Source organism: Montipora foliosa, chromosome 2 (assembly GCF_036669935.1).
Source record: "Montipora foliosa isolate CH-2021 chromosome 2, ASM3666993v2, whole genome shotgun sequence".
NCBI lineage: Eukaryota > Metazoa > Cnidaria > Anthozoa > Scleractinia > Acroporidae > Montipora > Montipora foliosa.
The window spans coordinates 18533451-18553450 of NC_090870.1; the positions used below are offsets into that span (position 1 = coordinate 18533451).

At 41.5% G+C, this 20000-nt stretch overlaps 1 protein-coding gene across 5 annotated transcripts in view; it reads right to left on the bottom strand.

Moving 5' to 3' along the window:
- Window positions 1-19407: 19407 nt before the first annotated feature.
- LOC137992603 (uncharacterized) overlaps window positions 19408-20000 on the bottom strand; it is an 11425-nt gene continuing 10832 nt past the window's right edge. For all 5 annotated transcript variants that reach the window (XM_068838031.1, XM_068838030.1, XM_068838034.1 and 2 more), the window contains one exon: window positions 19408-20000. This exon is cut by the window's right edge and continues 113 nt beyond it. In XM_068838031.1, the coding sequence (XP_068694132.1) occupies window positions 19739-20000 (262 nt within the window). In that variant the 3' untranslated portion in view covers window positions 19408-19738.

Here is a 20000-nt window from a genome sequence, read left to right on the forward strand (position 1 = left end):
AAACTCAGCACAGAGTTATTTCTTTTTATGTTGTTTGTGTTGCGCAATGCAGTCTGGTTGAACGCACTGGTTTGACGTAATGCATTGTAGTAAAAAGAGGTGAATTCGCGAATTCGCCGCAACTTACAGGACGGTGCCTACTATTTTAACTGAGCATACGTTCTGCGCATCTCCAGATACTCCGGTTTCCTATCGGTAGTGCTTACCAGTGCAGGAATATTATTGCGCAGCTTAAACTATGTGGAAATAGCCGAACTTAGCAAGTGGTCTTGGTATCCAAAAAGAAAATTTGGGGTAACCATGCATTTTTCAGAGATCATTAAGCTTTAATTTGGAAAGGAACGCCATACATCGCTTTGTATTTTAAAGCTTATTACAAATATTGTTGATTAATTATCTTTGAAAAATGCGTGGGTTATCCCCAATTTTCTTTTTAGACTTTAATAACACTTGCTAAGATCTGGTTTCCCCACATATTCATACAACCGCGCAAAAATACCTAGAATTAGTGGGCACCGTCCTTAACACAGTCCAGATTATGTTGCTGTTCCCTCGCTTCGCTCGCTCGCTCCGCAGCAATAAAAGGATAACAATGTGACAGGGGGAACAAATGATCTCATTCGCTTGATGGCTCTCCAGCTGGGATCGCCAGGAAAGGTGGTTCTCGTCAATCAATAATTCAAGACAGTTCACAGTTGTCATAAGTTTGTTAACCCGGGTTCTATTAATTAGAATAGAAGGATGACCAGGCAATGCACTCAATCTCTGTCTAGAGCCGATCAACAAAAATTCGGCCTTTGTCATGTTTAAAGTCCATTACCCAAGGTTAAGAATCTGGTATAAGCTTTGCCCATATCACCCTTAAGAAAAGTGTTTATTTTTACCCCACGTTTTGCCGGAAAATAAACAATAGACCACACCCGCTAACTCAATGTTGAGCCCCTTCAATATCCCGGGCTTACGTTCTTTGTGTATTGTATTTGCATTATAATGTAGCCTTCACATTTAAATGATATGGAAATACCTGGAACAAAACGTTTTATTCTCAAAGGGTTTGCCGTTGAGTGTTTTGGCAGGAATCTCCACTAACTTCGTGTTAAGATCCGCACTGACAGCACAACGGCTGTTTTTTTATCTCAAAATCATGGGCGAAAGATATGGCAGTTGTGTATTTCAAGGGATATCCTACTCTCTGCAGCGCACCTCTTCCGTTTTGATAACAAAGATTGGTTCATTGCTGTTGACTATTGGTCAGATTACTTCGAACTCAGTCAGCTGCCAAATACCAATGCAACGTAGTTCAGTTATCATCAGTTATGTCGCTTAAGAACCAGTTATCCGCGTCATGGCATACCCGACAAAAATTGTATTCGTACAACAGACCCAAGTTTTCGTCCACTAAGGAGTTCGGGAGAGAGCGAATTATTACATTTCGTTCTCTCACTATTCTCCCCTCGGCTTTTCGGCTCGCTTGCGTGACTAAACTGACTTAATAAGGACTGCAAGCAGTCTAGTTTAGAAGACAACCCGCATCCTTGGCTTCAAGCTTTTCCAATTGAAGAAGAACGTTTGTTGTTTGTTGATCAGGTATTGGGTGTTTGTGGCTTTGATATGCTAATCTTGTGCAAAGGTGAGACGAATACACTTGGCGGGCTTCCCAAGTGATAAAAGAAAAGGAACCTCCTTGTTAATGTACTATAGGGCTGAGTATACTAGGGCTGTCCGGGAGTCGAACCCGGGCCCTCTCTCGCACCCGAAGCGAGAATCATGCCACTAGACCAACAGGCCCATTTCTCGGACCTATCGGACCCATACAGAGTCCAGAACAAAACTTCATTAATAGTTTTTTTTTTAAATTGCCACATTGTGGGTAATTGGTGTGGCAGCAAAATCATAGACTCTCAACATGTTCCAGACTTTAAAATGAGAAAATTTTGAGTCATGGTCGTTTAGCTAGTGGTATTACTCTCTGCAGCGCACGTACCAGGCTCTAATAATGAAAAAGAGGACTTAAGTTCACCTCACTTCACTGACGACAGAACTGAGTGACTTAACAGATGATGTCCGCTCGGGCTAGCTCCAGAGTATCTGTATTCAAAGTTTACGTGGCGTGACTCTGCTTATGACCTCTGGGACTCTGAAAATAAGCTCAATGTTCCATTACCGCGCACTAATTATTACCGAAAAAGCTTTAGCTACAATGGCGCCACATTATGGAACAGTATACCATTCGATATAAGGAACACAGAGTCTCTGGGGGTATTTAAACGTAAGATTAACGACATTCTTTAAGTCTAACGCACGGCATTCACGGAAAACAGCTTTTAGTGTTATAGTATACAATTTGAATTTTAAATATTTTAGCGTATGCGATATGTATTTTTATGGGCTGATGAATTTATCGTGTTTAAATAAAGATTATCTATCTATCTATCTATCTATCTATCTATCTATCTGTCTAGTGGAGCCTCCATCCTACCGTCTTTGCGTGGCATATTCATGCTACGTTTTCTCCAAACATAGATCTGTTCGCTTCCCGGCTGAACACCAAACTCGATTGTTTTGTTTCGTGGTTTTCCGATCGCGGTGCATTCACTTGCGATGCCTTTTCGTTAAGTTGGCATGGTTTTGATATGTATGCATTTCCCTCTTTTATCCTGATTCCCAGAGTCCTGGTGCACGTAAGGAGCGACGAAATTCCACGTCTACTGATGATCACGCCCTTGCAGCCTTCCCAGTGGTGGTACCTGACGATGTTAACAATGTCAAAGCCCCTTCCCAATCCTGCTTCCCAGATGGCTAAACCCTCTGATACTGCGCCATAACAATCGAAACATCCAGTACAAGATCAACTCCAGTTAGCCGCCTGGACTGTATCAGGGAACAGCTCAACCGGTCAAGGAATTTCAGCTAGGTCTGTCGAAATCATTTGCCAATCCTGAACTAAAGGCACAGAGGAACAGTACAACCCAGATCGGAGGGGCTGGTGTAGCCATCTGGCTTAAATCGCTTGATACTTTTCAAGCCCCTGTAGAGGATTATCTGAAATTTCTCTACCAGGTATACCCTCAACACAGTGCCTACCTGTCAGCAGTGTCTGCCATTATTGAATCAGCCAATGGTCATACGATTGGAACGCATCACTTGGTGTCGCGTTTTATGAAGGGAGTCTTCATAGGAAGGCCTCCTTAATCTAAATCCCACACCCACTGGGGTGCTGGCGTTGTCATTAGAACCCATAACCTCCGGTGCAATGCTCTATCAACTGAGCTACGACGCCACTCATTTGGAAGCAGGTCAATTTGTAGGGCGCGCGTGTTTCCGTGCCTTAATTAAGGACTCGATGAATGAAATGAATACATATTTGAGGTGCGAGTAAAGACGACTGAAAGAAGTGAACTTCAATTATGCATTTACTTCATTCGTCGAGTCCTACACGGAAACAAATGAGCCCAACAAATTGACCTCCTCCGAACTGTAGGACTTCATAGCTCAGTTTGTAGAGCACTGCACCTGCGTTGCAGAGGTCATGGGTACAAGCGGCTTGCAGTATTCATTTGTAATTCATTGACAAACCTGTTGTTGAGAGGGGGGATCTATCAACAGGAACTTTAGGTTTTGCTGTCGCTTGTGATTCCTGCAAGTGATCTTACTCCACTTCTTCATTTGGCATCACGTTTCAAAAACGCATAATTAAGGCAAAATTGGAGCATGATGGAAGAAAATTCAAAATTAGACCAAAGGTATACTTACCTTGGGGGATAATTGCAATTCTTTGATCCTTACGAAACGTTAGGACCTCATTTTCGCTCCCTATCATATTTGCAACTTTAGACCACTCTCACCCTGCCCTCTGTTTCTTTGATGCCAAATGTTTCCTTTTCTTCCATTTACACACGAGAAAGAGAAGGCTTGTCCTCGGGCTGTGCAGATTCTAGGACTTCCGGACAGTCATAATGTGAGTCGTCAATAGTACTAAACATGGTGTAACATAGCGGCACCAAATTAGCACCTATTGTATATTACATTTCGCATACGCATATGTAAGTAGGTTGGCACATTATGCATGTAACATAGCGGCACCAAATTAGCACCTATTGTATATTACATTTCGCATACGCATATATAAGTAGGTTAGCACATTATGCAAAAGCAGAGAGCACACACAACCAGGCGGTGTTTGTGAATAACAAGAATAAAACTCCATCGACATCCGACTACATGGTGGCAGCATTTTACAAGAATAATCGTTAGAGTCAAATTGAAAGAGGCCAGCAGAAGCGAATTATGGCAACAGCAAGGTCTTTTGCGTCGCCACAGATGAACTGGGACGCTCCTGATCCGATAACTGCATTCGCAAGATTCAAACAAAAATGTCAGCTTATGTTCTCAAGCGTTCTCAAAGACGCCGATGACGAAGAAAAAGTGAGCTCTATTTTACTCTGGTCGGGTGAAAAAGGTCTGGACATTTACAACAGTTGGACATTCACAAAGGAGGAAGAGAGGAAAAAGCCTGCCATTATTTTCGAACGGTTCGAGAATCAATTGGAGCCGAAGACGAGTCATCGAATTCACAGATACACACTACAAGGAGTGCGACAAGAACAAAGCGAGCCAGTGGACGATTTTATCTCAAGATTAAAAAACCTAGCAGCAAAATGTCAATTTCGCGACAGCACCGAAGTCGAAGACAGAGTTCTAGATCAGCTTATTTGGGGGTCAAAAAACCCCGATGTCCAGAAGTCCCTCATAGGCCGCGACAAATCATTGACCCTTGCAGGCGCTATCGAGATTGCAAGAAGCCACGAGGCGACAAGTAAACATATGAAGACACTGGCAGGAAGTAGTGAAAGCTATCAAGAGGATAGAAGTGTAGATGCCATTCATAAGGAACAAGAAAGGGAATCCTGTAACAACTGCGGAAAACAACACCCGAGGAACAAATGTCCAGCCTACACTATGTCGAAAATGCGGCAAAGCTAATCATTGGCAATCTGTCTGCCGATCCAGTAAACGGAAACAATTTATCCAAGGAAGAAAGCCGGTTTTCAAAAAATCTATTCACACGATTGAAGACAGGGGCGATGAAGACAATGATGAAATTCTCACAATTAGTACAATCGAGGTTAACACCATAGAAGACACGCGACATTCGACGACACACGACACACGCGATGAAGTCTTTGCAACACTGGAAATAACCCAGCCTGAAAAGAAGCGGAAAATTAATCTCCAGTGCAAGGTGGACACAGGTGCACAGAGCAATGTTTTGCCTATCAGGCTACTTCGCATAATCGCTGCAGAGAAGTTTGATGACGAAGGAAACCTCAAACCAGAAGTACTGGAAAAGAATGAAGCCGTCCTCTCAGCATACGGTGGCTCTGTAATCAAGCAGCTTGGCACTATAAACATTTCGTGCAAGTACAAAGAGAAGAAGATTAACTGCATTTTCTACGTCACGGATACTTCAGGGCCAGCTATTCTCGGTCTAAAAGCGCGCATTGCACTAAAATTAGTCTCCCTCCACTGTACGCTAAGAACAAATCAATTAAACCAGGCTGATCCAACTAGCAGCTTCAATTCCCCCCCCTCAAAATCCGGGTACTTGCAAGAAAAGCTCGAGTTACATTGGAAGTCATGTACCACTGGAAGAGCGGCCATCAATCACAAGTAAACAAGCGCTGATGGATATGTACCCAGAATGTTTTAATGGCACAGTTGGATGTTTTGATGACTACACATACCACATCACACTGGATCCTGAAGTATCACCGGTGGTCCATGCACCCCGCAAAGTACCTATAGAGTTGAAAGACAAATTACAAGCCGAATTACGTGAGATGGAAAGTCAAGATATCATTGCGAAAGTAACCCAACCTACGGATTGGGTTAACTCCCTGGTCATTAGAGAAAAAGAAAATGGACGACTTCGTTTATGCCTCGATCCCAAAGACCTGAATAAGGCGATCAAAAGAGAACATCATCCCATACCCACTCTAGAGGAAATCACACCCAAATTATCAGGAGCAAAGCTTTTTAGTAAGCTCGACGCTCGCAATGGCTATTGGAATGTCAAACTAGATGACGAGTCCTCGTACCTGACAACCTTCAATACACCATTTGGTCGGTATCGTTTCCTCAGAATGCCGTTTGGCCTACGAATGAGTCAAGATATCTTCCAGTTCAAGATTGATGAGACGTACCGTGATTGCCTGGGAGCCATTGGTATTGCAGATGACGTCACAGTCTATGGAAAGAACGACAAAGAGCATGACTTACACCTACATGAAACCATGGAACGTACCAGACAGGCCGGCATCAAGCTCAATGATGAGAAGTGCGTTATCAAAACAAAGGAGTGCAATTTCTTTGGTATGCTCTCCACACCAGATGGTGTCAAACCCAGCCCAGATAAAGTCAGAGCCATAGAAAGTTTAGAACCGCCTAAAGACAAGAAGGAGCTTCACACCTTTTTGGGGATGGCAACCTACATGAGCTCATTCATCCCCAATCTAGCTGACCACACTGCCCCCTTAAGAAACCTCTTAAAGGAGAACGTTGATTTCACATGGAATCCATCACATTCGAAAGCCTTTGAGAAGGTGAAGGCATTGATATGTACCACAACGACCTTGGCCTACTATGACAGAAGTGAACCAGTTGTCCTCCATGTTGATGATTGCCTTTGCATCGAAAGCACTTACCCCTGCGGAGACCAGATATGCTAACATCGAACGGGAACTATTGGCAGTGGTATACGGCTGCGAAAAATTCCATTCATATCTCTATGGAAGATCGTTCGTGGTTAAAACAGACCATCGTCCCCTGGAACAGATCCATAAAAAGAACCTGATGCAAGCACCTCCACGCCTTCAAAGAATGCTGTTGCGTTTACAACCTTACGACTGCGTCATTAAATATCTTCCAGGAAGAGAAATGGTTACAGCTGACGCCCTGTCACGCCTTTCGCCGTTGGATGAATTTGAAGTGTCGGACATGAATGTGAAAGTTCACCATCTAATCAGAATCACCCCAGCCAAAATGGAAGAGTTCAAAAAGGAAACTGCGAAAGATGAAACCCTGCAGCTTCTAGCCCACAAAGTTATGCAAGGTTGGCCTGACAGTGGGAAGAAAATCGTTTCGGCGCTAAAACCATACTGGCCCCTACGAGATGACATATCAGTAGAAGATGGGCTGATACTTCTTGGAAGCCGTGTTATAGTACCCGAATCCTTGAGAGGCAACATCTTGCAGCAAATCCACGGAGGGCACTTTGGTATGGAAAAATGCAAACTACGAGCCAAATCCTGTGTTTACTGGCCAGGCATATACAGAGAAATTGAAAACCTTGTAAACTCATGTTGTGTTTGCCAGAAGTACCACAATTCCCAGCAAAAGGAGCCAATGATACCAACAGAGATCCCTTCAAGACCGTGGAAAACACTGAGCGCAGACCTTTTCTACGTTCAACAGTCGTGGTTCCTCATAGTTGTTGACTATTATTCCAAGTTCCCATTTGTCAAGAAACTTCAAAACCTCACATCCGGGGCCGTTGTTAATGAAATGAAAATGCTATTCGCAGAAAATGGAATCCCAGAATCTCTTCAATGCGACAACGGCACTCAGTTTACATCCGGCAAGTTCCATCAACTGGCAAGCCAGTACGGGTTTGAAATTGTGACGTCATCTCCACATTACCCACGTGGCCATGGGTTCGTTGAACGCCAAGTCCAAACGGTTAAGAAGACGATCCTGAAGTGCAGAGAGACTAAAGAAGACATAGATCTAGCCCTGCTGGCTCTACGAACAACGCCCCTGAGTTCCAATATACCGTCACCAGCTGAATTACTGAATGGCCGAGTATTTAAATCCACACTTCCTGGTAAGATCCAGCCATCAAAGAACCAAGAGGAAGTTAGAAATTGGCTCAAAGCGAGACAAGACAACCAATGCCACTATTACAACAGGAATACTAAGGAGCTCCCTGAATTACACAGGGACCAAGCTATCTATGTACAAGACCCTGTGAGAAAGACATGGAATCCTGCTATGGTCATAGATCAGGGAGAAACACCCCGCTCATATCTCATAGAAACTGGAAATGGTGCCCAATTGCGAAGAAATAGAATCCATCTTAGACCGAATAATGCTTCCAACAACTCGGCAAACAACTCTTCGGATTGCGTGTCCCAAAGAAGCATGACTGCACAATATTCAAGCGCCATTCTACGAGAATCCACTGCGGCAGGCAATTCAGCAAATGACCCATCAAGTGGCAATTTGACTATACAGCCCTCAAGCCCCAATCCACAATGTTCTAGTGTAACAGGGGAAGCCGAGAAAGGACCAAGAAAATCCCGCGCGGGACGTGAAATCCGGGCACCGGAAAGACTTAATCTCTGACGCTTGCTATAGTAGTTGATATTAGTATGATACATAAACACCAGACAGAAAATCCCTATACATATATATATGATATTGTTACTAGACGTTGGCCCGAATGAAGATTTTGTGTTTGTTTGTTTTCCATTTAATTAATATAGTTTTAAGAGAAGGGGATGTAACATAGCGGCACCAAATTAGCACCTATTGTATATTACATTTCGCATACGAATATATAAGTAGGTTAGCACATTATGCAAAAGCAGAGAGCACACACAACCAGGCGGTGTGTGTGAATAACAAGAATAAAACTCCATCGACATGGCAGCACTCAAAATCATTACATTCGAAGTGTCTCCATGTGAAGTTTTAAGTGGGATGTGTCCCTTCATGTCGAACAGAAAAAAGCAATAAGTACTATCATAGTTTTAAGAAAAGACGCTCTGATCATTTTAGCGACCGGCTCGCGCCACACCGGCCATTTTTACTTCCTGTTCAGAATTTTATTGTTCGCAAGCTAACCAATGAAAACAATTGAATGTATCCAGAGCCCTTCGTTTTCTCTTACGAAGGCCCTGCCGGCTAAGAGAAAAGATTGGATTTTGGAACGAGAATGCACGTGTTTACACTCGTTTAGAAGACAACCCGATCAAGGTTTTAGCATCCTAAGATGGCTTCAAGCTTTTTAACTTTGTGAAGAATAAGAGAATCAAGTGTTGGACTTTTGTGGATTTCATACTCTAATCTTGTGCAAAGGTGAGACGAATATAATTGGCAAGCTTCCCAATTGATAAAACAATGGAAACAGCCTTGTTATTTTATTAACACGAATGGGTATACCAGGTCCTGTGCGAGAGTCGTACCCGGGACCTCGCACACCCAAAGCGAAAATCATGCCACTAGACCAACAGGCCGTTCCTGTGACAGTTGTTGGCACAAATTAGCAACTGAGTTGCTATACGGATAGCTTAAAAGAAGCCCTTGCATTGGGCGTATTTAGCGTCCTTTATCTGAAATTAATGCCTACTTTGTTATCACCAAGTAAGTGACGTGACTGTTAACTCTGGTATGCATGATCGTTCAATCGTTTTTTAACAGGAACCAATGGTCAGATCCACGCAGACAGAAGGAAACTTCAGAAGAAACTGGGCTTCGACTTGACAAAAGATGGGATGGTGTTTGGAAATTGCCAGGTTGTCGGTAATTGGAATCGCAGCAGGCTAATAGGCTATCAGCATGTTTCGGATTTTAAATTGGGAAAATCTGTGTTGTGGTCGTTTAGCTTGTAGTATAAAAATTGAAAATGCATTTTGTTTCCGGCACAATTCGAACGTGCGACCTTCCACGCGCGAGGCGTTGTGATAACCACTACACTTTGAAATCAAGTCTGTTCTTCAAAAGGGATTCAAGATTTGTAAAGTGTTGAAGAGGTGGAACTTTAAAAGGATTGACAGTGGTTTTACGTCATCCGAACTTCACAGCATGCAGATGATTTTTTGTTTTGTCTTTCTAATGTAGTTTTACTTTGGTTTTTCATAAAGCGAATGAAGGGCCAGAAGTTACTGCTGAATGTTTAGCAGAATCTCGAAAATCCTGGGATAAATCTTGTCACTTGGAGTTTTCCAATTCAAAACTTGAACGAGTAAGAAACAAAAGGAAAAGTGATGTCTATCAAGACGAAACCTCGACCAGAGTTAAGAGGCAGTTTTTGAGCAAGGCGGTTTGTTTATTTTGTGGGGAAAATGGCGACCCTCACGAGGTTATGACACTAGAAGTTGATGAAAAAGTGCGAAAAATGGCTACCGACCTCCAAGATTCAGCTTTGATAAAGCACATAGCGGGTGGAGATATGATCGCAATCGAGGCAAAATACCACACAAATTGTATGACTAATTTAACTAGTTGTCACAGGGCATTTTCTCGTCAAAGTCAAGATTGCCAGTCAGGTAAGGAAGATAAGAAGAATGAGGCTAGGGCTTTCGTAGAGTTAATTTCATTCATGGAGTTCTGCGTAGACGATGGAAAGTACATATTGACCCTGACAGAACTACATCAACTGTACATGAACCGTCTACAAGATTTTGGCATTGAGATAGAAGTTAACAAGACCCGTCTAAAATCACGCATCCTAAGTCAATTCCATGGCAATCTTCAGGAACCAAGTGACGGGAAGAATGTTCTCCTAGTTTTCAATAAAGGAATGGCGTCCTTGCTTAGGGAAGAGTTATGGAAACATGATTATGAATCCGACGCTCTAATTTTGGCGAAAGCAGCAAGGATTGTGAGATGCAAAATGTTTAACGAACCTGGATTCCACTTTGATTGATGGGAGTTTCCCCAGTAATTGCCAAAATGCATCAGTTCCCTCTTCTCTAAAGGTGATAATATCAATGCTGTTGAACGGGTCCAATATAGCACAAGGAAGCACAACAGAGTCACAGGCACCACTGACAATATCACTACTAATTGTCTTCAACTCCAAGAAGAAATCCTTTTCAACTTCTAGCAACCGACATTCACTGGAAAGGGACCCCCACTTGCCATTTTACGTTGACCTTCTTCAACTACAGCACAGGGATCCTTTCACAGTACAGGGATGTCTTTTTCAGTTCCTAAGCAGCTCGGTAGCTAGTTTTCAGTTCAGGCCTCCAATAACACTTTCTCAAGGATCGGAAAGGAAGATACAGCTTCCAGAGAGCTATACAACCGTTCCTGCAGTTGGCGTTAAAACAACGGAACTCGCTGTATCAAAAACGGCGTATACAGAAGCTTTTTCCGGAAACATGCAGGAAGCAATGACACAGGAAGATTGTTGGGCTCAGCATGCACTCACTACTGCAGACAAGGAAGCTCGAAGTAATGACGTCATTACTTGGTCAGGCTACCACGGAACAGGCCGACGCCTATGTCGTCAGTAATTTTTGGACTGCTGCCCCTATTTCATTGGCATTGGTCAAACATGGAATGTAGATGCAGCGAAAGGCAACGGCGTACCTAAATCCGGGGTAAATTTCTTATCACTGCATTTGACCAGTCTTTGTTTGCAATTGCAAAATTTGTTCAATGGAACTGGCCCTTGGTCCATGGAGAGAGCAGCCATGTAGTGATGTTTGGCGACCTGCACATCGAAATAGCTCTGTAGAGTGTATGCGGTGCACTCCTTGAAGATTCAGGATGGACAGCATCATCATTGGCAGAAGCTGGGATTGCATCTTCTGGTACAATAGAGTCATTCTTAAAAGTGACCCATTTAACAAGAACAAGGCATGCTCACCAAGTAAATGTTTTAGCTCTCCATAAGATCCAAAGAGAGGCATTCCTCTAGAGTCCTGGCCCTGTGTATGATGAAGAATCTCTTGAGCAGTGGAAGTCCTCCACAAGTGAAAAGAGACCCACTTTCCATTTTTGGGACATGAATCTCAGATTGGAAGCCCTCATACTCATTTTCATTAGATCCCTTCGTGAAGGAAATTTTCTACTCTATGTTGAAACACTTGAAGCCCTCGTTCCATGGTTTCACTCTTTGGATCATACTAATTATGCACGATGGCTTCCAGTGTACATCAGGGACATGAAAGCATTGTCACCAGCAGTCAAAGAAGACGTACAGCAATACGCCCTTGTTCGCGCCCTTCCATCCACAACTGTTTCTCTGTCCTTGTGTGGGTCCATTTCCATTAGTAGGGCTAACGCTCACATGGTTCATAGGGGTAGACAACAAGCACTTCACATTACACTCTAATCAGCTAAGTCTGTTTCCACCTTTGATAGCTATCCTGAAAACGTCTTTATCCCATTTATTCTAAATCATCTCCAATCAAGTAAACGAGTGGAAATTGTTTGTGATACGTACAGGGCGAACAGTATCAAGGATTCAACAAGAGAGAAGAGAGGGAAAGGTCAGAGAAGAAAGGTAACAGGTGACACCAAGATTCCTCAAAGCTGGAAAGCATTTCTTCAAGACAATACCAACAAGAAAGAGCTCTTTGCCCTCCTGACAAGCAGAGTTTCAAACTTTCACTGTCCCGAGAACAAGGAAGTAAACATCACCTGAGACGAATCGATATACAGAGATGTGACCAAGAGGCAGCCGACACAGGAATTGCTGTACATGTTCAACACGCGATGAACAAAGGATGCAGTCAGGGTTTTGTCCGCACAGTGGATACGGATGTTCTTTTCATAATGATCTGGACTGGTTTGGGAATGGCGAAATATGTCCAATACATCAGTGTGAATGCCACTTGAGCATTTCTTGGCCCTGAAACGTCTCGGGCACTCCCTATGTTTCATTCATTCACTGGATGCGACACGATCTCCTGTTTCTTTGGCAAGGGTAAGAAGTCCACCTGGGACGCATGGAAGTCATTGCCTGATGTGACAGAGGCATTTAAGTTCACGCAAGATCACCCTTATTACTATCTGGACAAGAATGATTCCATCCTCAAAGTTCTGGAGCGATTTACTGTAGTTCTCTGCGGCAAGGCCAGACATGTGATCAATGTAATCGAAGCCCGCAAAAATATTTCACCAAAAGGAACAGGTCCCTACAGAACATCCCACCCAGGCAGGTAAATTGAGTTTGCTAAACCGTTGCTAAGAAATATGCCAAAATGTTGCACAAAATTGAAAAAGTTGCTCAAACATTTTGTAAAGTTGCTCGAATATTTTCAAGACAGCATGTCTAATTTTAATAATAATTGCTTTGTCATCAACATTAAGGTACAACTCAGTAACTAGTTACAACAAATTAGGCACCCTTTTAGTAAACGTTTAGTTGAACCTAAATAGCTAGCTACAAAAAGTTAGACAATAAGTGCAACAATCTGGTTTACAAATCTAGCTAACTGTTATTTTTTTTCGATAACAATTAACAATGTATCACAGATTCACAGGCTGGATCTAACAGAGCTGCTCATATCACATCTAGAGCTTTCTTTGATTATTATTATATCTGATCATCACAGATGCCTCTATGTAGGCCTCGAGAGCTCTCTCTTGTTGTGCTGACAGAGTATTGAGGAACCTAAACACCCTCTCAGCTGCAGAGCTGGGCTGGACGAGTAATAACTTCCTGACCAATGCAACTCAGTGTGGAAGAGTGTCCTGATGTGCTGCCCACCACACAAGTTTCTCCTCTTCACTATCACACATAACGTCATCAGCGGCGGCGAGATGAAGTGGCTGCTCTGTTGCCAAGTTAGCTATGGTGGCATCATCCATAAATGGACAGTTTTTTAAACTCTTCTAGGGAAGGAGCATCTGGTCTCAGTGCGGAAACTTGGAATGGGCAACGGAGACGTGCTGCCTTAAAAGCACGGACGTTTGTGAGGAACAGGACATTGAACGTCTGTTGAAAGAAGTTCAATCCAGGTTGAACACAATCCTTTGCCTGAGTATCAGCCTATTTTGAAGAGCAGCATCACCATTGGTGATCTCTGTAGCAATGGCTAAGGTACGCGGATAGTAGCCTACTGTAACAGCATGCGAGACACCTCAAAAAACGCTCAAAGCAGGTGAATATCAGTGGCCCGGGCGTAACATGGATGGTACGTGGAAACCAGTCTGGATGACCCTTCCGAGCGGCCAAAGCTTGTCTAGAACTCCTTAAATATGGTTGCAAACAAGAATGTGCTGGCAGATGCAAATGTATCAAAGCTAATCTCCCTTGTACAGGATTATGTCAGTGTTCAGGAGAATGCAGCAATAGTTAACATAAAGTTAAACTTGATCTTAACAGAATGTGTTCCAAATTCCGTGTTGCCAACCAGTTTTCAAAGTTTTCTTGATAGCTGGTAGGGGAGTGGAGAAGAGCACCTGGGAACATACCTTTAACGGACGAGTTCCAGAGCGAATTAAATTCTAATTTTCTGATTGGGTGGAAATTTTTCACAATTGTCTTTTTCCGCCCAATCTGAGAACCTTTTAGAGGGAAGTCAGATCGTTATCCCTTATATCACACGGAAAATACCACATATACAGTAGCCATTTTATTTCTTTTCTTTTCTTATAGTATTGAAGTTAATCAAGAAAGCAGGCAAAAAATTGATGTACTTCCTCGATTCAGACACATTGTTTCGTTTTCGTCAAAGATACGTATATATAGGGCATTTATCTTGCCACACTTTACTTATTGTAGTTCCATTTGGAATAGATGTCTCAAAGACGATAGCGACCGATTAGAGAGATTACACGAAAAGGGCCCTTAGATACGTGTTTAACGACTTTTTTAATGGATATGATAGTCTATGGTATAAGATAGGTTACTCATTAAGTTGTAGACGGAAAAAAGATATGCTTTTAATAATCTTTAAAGCCCTCAATAACAATATGGCTCAGTACATTTAAGAGAATTAAATCGACTTCTTGCATTGCTGCTAAGGCGTGGAATGCAATACCTGATAACTTAAGACAGTAGTTGCCGAATTTGGCCCTTTCAGAAATGAGATACGAAAACTAAGTAATGTGTAATAGCACTTTTCACGGTCAGTTTTTCTCACTTCCATTGTAATGTAATCTAACGTGGGTGCGAGGCAATTTCGGGTTAAAACTACAAAATAGCCCGAAATTGCCTCACATACTTGCTAGCTATAGATTACATTGTAATGGAAATGAGAAGAACTAACCGTGAAAAAAGCTATTAATATTGCATACTAAAATTTATATTTATACTTATGTTTATAATTACAATATTATAATTTATATTTTACTTTTTTTTGTCTATTCATCTTAATATTCTTTTCTTGGTATATTAGCATTTGTTATTTCTAGAGGCCTAACAAACCTTACTTTCACCCGAGCTTAAATAAAGTCATCATGTCATCATTATCATCTTCATTGTTGGTTTTCACGTGATCAACAACCATGTTTTTTAACGAAACCAAAAGAAAACATTTGCACAATAGAACAGTTTTAATTCCCGGAGGATTGGGTCGAGACACAAACATGGTCGCCTTTTCTTTGTTTGAGGGCACAGACATGGCGACCGTGACGTCATGTGAGAACCGAGAATTTTCGTATTCCTGTTTCACGGGCCAAAGGATTGCCATCGGCCTTTTTCACCATCGCAAATACCTGCCCGTCTAAAAGAGGAAATTGTTGAGAGGAGATACATAAGATTCTTGATTTCATAGACTTTTTTCATGCTTTGAATATGGTCATGTACTTTTTTTTTTCTCAATTGCAGACTCCATTATGTGAGTTTTTTTTAGTTATTGTATGCTTCACAAATCTTTCTGTTCATTGTTAATGCCATTTTATTAACAAGCATTCCGAGATTTTGAAGTCTTGACCCCCTTATTACTTTCACAAATTTTCACTTTATTTTAACATAGCATTTTACTTAAAATTAACAAAAAAATATTGTCAGTTCAATTGGCTTTTTTCTTTGAAACATCTGGCTCATCTTGCGCAAAAAAGTAGATCCTTCGCAGGTATGCAGCCTGCTTGCAGTCTCTCTCTCTTCCCGATTGAAGTAACCCCAGTCCCTTTGACGGCCTCGGACGGCAGGTATGATGCAAATCAGACGCCAACTTTGAAAACAATCCCACAAAGGAACTAACCGTGGACAATCTGTAAAGATAATTACTTAGATCAGAGCTGTATTTGATTTTTAATTACTGGTATGAGTGGCCCTTGCAACCTTTTTTCACAAGGTAAGATGCAAAAATTTAAACCCTTAAATTTCACTAAATTCGACTCACACGTGATTAGGTCTTGCACCTTTGAAACAGCGGCAAATTTGTATGCCAGCCGCGTCAAGCAAATAATTTTTACGCAGTCATGACAGCTAACGGTTTCAAACAAGAACTAAAGAAGAAATTGAACAGCTTCTATGCGACAAAAGCTCGAAATCTGCTGAAAAGGCCACCCACAATGCCGTGCAAACGTTGAGTTACTTCTGCAAAGAGCAAAATTTGAACGAAAGCTTCCAAGAACTGAGCAAAACAGACCTTAACTCCTTGTTCAGAAAATTCTACACAAGTGCTCGACCCTCAATGTTGAAGGTCTCGGGGAAACAAAACTCACTGTTTCCCTTGGGGCCAGTCATTTTGTGCTTAATGATAAAACTTTAGTTTATTAGTTAAATGCAATGTGTTTAAATTTATTCCTTGAAAACTTTCAGGAACCATAACCTGTGTCTCAGTAGAATAGCTTCAGTGTTATTGGCAAGTGTATTAATATCTTGCTGCAAGGATGGTAAATTTGGATCTACGGTGTTAAGTTTCTTATGGGATTAAATGTTTTTATTTCCCTTTCATTTTTCTTAAAACTGTTCCTCCAAGTTAATCATTATCATTTATTTGCCTTTATGTGTATAACAAATTTTAAAAAACATACAGCAGGTTGTTAGGCGAGGAGACCTCAGGAAACCACCAGGCTTATAGGAGAAGCCACCTCGACATCACAATATTAAACAAAATACGTTGCGCATGTAGTTTGCTGTTGTGAATGAACTGTTTAGTACTGGTGAATTATTATCATTACTACTACCAACAAGAGGGTCACTAGTAGAACTCCCAACTAATCGTATGATTTTCCTCAGAGGGTATTGTTGGATTTGTGTGATCTTAAATAATGCCGCTCATTTTTATTTAACTGTTTTGCATGATTTTTGTGATGTTGAAGTCACTCCATTTTTTGGCCCCGTCCTTTAGTAAAAATTAATAATAACCAAAACCTTAACTCAAGCCATTTATGAGGGGTCCCAATAATGTTTTCGGGATCCGGGATTTGGCTTTTTTTGGAGCCCGGGATTCGGGATTCTAAAGAAATATGGGAGCGGGATTCGGGATTGCATTTATGGACGGGACGCGGGATTTAACGTTATTCCGAAGGGGTATCCAGGAAAAAAAACACAAACACTGGCATTCATAAAGGCTAAAGGTTTAAGAGTAATTCAGTCCTTGATATACGCGCACACATCAAACCTACCGAAACATTTCGACACAGACACTTCTCCTAGCTCGTGCCACCCACCAAGAGTCAAAAAAGGCTTCGTCAACGGCGAAGCTCTGAGATTTCTCAGAACAAACTCTTCTAAAAATATATTTGAAGAGCTCATCTAAAAGTTTTAATCACGCCTACGTGAAGGAGGTTATCCCAAGAATCTTTTTCAAAGGACCCTCTCAGAAGCGCAATTTTTAAGTTTAGTTTTGATAAGAGAAAGATGCTCATAAAGATATTGTAACTGGATCATATATCTCATCAGTAAATTAAACGCAAACGTTTGTTTTTCTTTTGCTTTATTTACCTGGAAATATCTTGACCTATTTAAAATTCCGCCAGAACCCTTTATACAGATAAAGCAACAGATAATAATTTTACAGACGCTATGTTACGAAAATGTAAAACTTGTCAGTGAATTTTCTCGGCCCATTTATCTGCTTATTTTAGTACCAAATGATGTTAATTTACATTGTTATTATTATTTCAGTTTCAGTTGACTTCTTATCAAAACAAGACCATGAATTAATTGACCCAACATGATATTCACGAAATACCATATTTCTCTAAGGATAAGAACAACCCTCTTGGCCTCCTTAAAGTAGACAAACAACTGTTCGAGTGCATGATTTCCTGGAATGAAGATAGCGATTGAGCGTAGAAAAGTGTTGAGTCAATCCGTTTGTTTTTGAAGTGTGCATGTGGAAACACTTTTACTAGTGACTGATTGCAAGACGTTTCACTTGATCTTGTTTCGATTTGCCTCGTGGTACGGGGAAGAAAGATATGTGTGGGATAGAGAATTCAGAGGTTCCAAGGTTCATAAAATTCAACCAAGGTGGAGATATCTAATGGGCTACACTAAAGTTGCTAAGAACGTTGTTTTGGGCCGGCTTTGAAAAGGATCCTTTATAAACAAGGCAATTCTTTATAATGTACAAAGTCTGGCGCTGTGTTTTAATGATCAAGACAAGCTAGTGTGTTGGATAGCATATTTTGGATTCGTGAAAAGGGGCTATTTGTTTTGAAGTACGCTCCGACATAACCGTGGGTCCTATTAAAACCCAAAGGTTATTGTAGGGTGTCATTGTTAACCTTACTTTGAACAGGGGCACCCAACGGCAAGCTTCGGTAGACTGTGTCTGTTAAGTGGAGAGGATAGTTCGCCTTAGGCTTTCGACTCAATCAAAGAGTGCACTCGGATTTTCCTGGCTGAAAGGAGGCCTAAACGTATCGCAGTGGGGAAATCATAGCCCTTAAGAACGGTGCCTACTAATTCAAAGGTATTTTGCGCGGTTTACTGAATATGCGGGAAGAGCAGATCTTAACAAATGTTATGGAAATCCGAAAAGAAAATTGGGTGTAACCACGCATTTTTCGAGGATAATTAATCAACAATATTTGTAATAACCTTTAAAATACAAAGCAATGTATGGCATTCTTTTCCAAAATGCAGCTTAATTATGCATGGTTACCCCCAATTTTCTTTTTGGCCCTTGCTAAGTTCTACTGTTTCCGCTTAGTTTTGAACCGGGCAAAAATATCCATGTATTAATAAGCACCACCCATAGGAAATCCGAGTATCTCGACATGCAAAGAACGTATGCGAAATAACAATAGTAGGCACCGTCCTTAACCTTTCGCATTTGCTGTTTTTGGCAGTCCAAAACGTCAGCCAACATTTTCAGGAAGAATATAATTCCCTAGGAAGTTCGTGGAAAGTTCATTTCAGCTATCATTTTCACACAGGAAGAATATATTCCCAAAAATGTTCGGGCAATTAAAATTTCAGCTAAGGAATCTGAATGGAGGGTTTCCACTCATGTGATCAGTAACCTTGTTTTTCCACAGAAACAAAAGAAAATGTTTGCATGATAATAGAGCTCAAGTTGAGTACACCAACATGGCTGCCGTGACGTCACATGAAAAGACTCCAGAGATCAAATTCTTCTAGCAAATGAAAACATCCCTTGAAACAGGCTTCAAACACCATACGGTGCTTAGAAATGCCTTTCTACATCTTTTGCTTGATTTGGCTTGGTGGGTGCCCCTGTTTGAACAACTCGACTAAGACGGCTCAATAATTATCGACATTTATCTCACAAGGAAGAAGAAGAACCCATATACAGTAGTAATACAGTTTTGGTTAGATATAGATATATCTTCTTGAAATTTCTATCCTGTTTTGGAAGTTGTCTTTAAGCTATGTCTGGCAAAAACGTAACCATGTCGGTAGTCTGGATATTGAAAGCGTAGTCCCTTGCACTTCAACCGCGGTTTTGATCGAATATCGGTCGACTGACAAGGAAACCAGTGATAGCTTATTTTAGAGACACTTCATGATCTGCCACGGTGATAGATGACGAGGAAAGGTCAAATAATGATGGGTACTCAGTTGTATCGGTTGTTACTAGACAGAAAGAGGACTGTTCCATGTGATCTGCTCGAACCCATCAAATCGCTCCACACTACTAAAGTCACAGCTTGCATATCGTTTCAAATGTCCCATTGCCTTTCTTCTCTGTCTCATTTCTTTTCTCAAAGAAGTTTTCTGGCAAACTCTTTGCGCCACATGCGCTTTGACCGTTGATTTTTTTCGTCTTTCAAAAAAACAAAGCCCGCATGCCCACCAGAAATCCTCCTCGGCCGTTTTGAATCCATTTGCCCTCCTT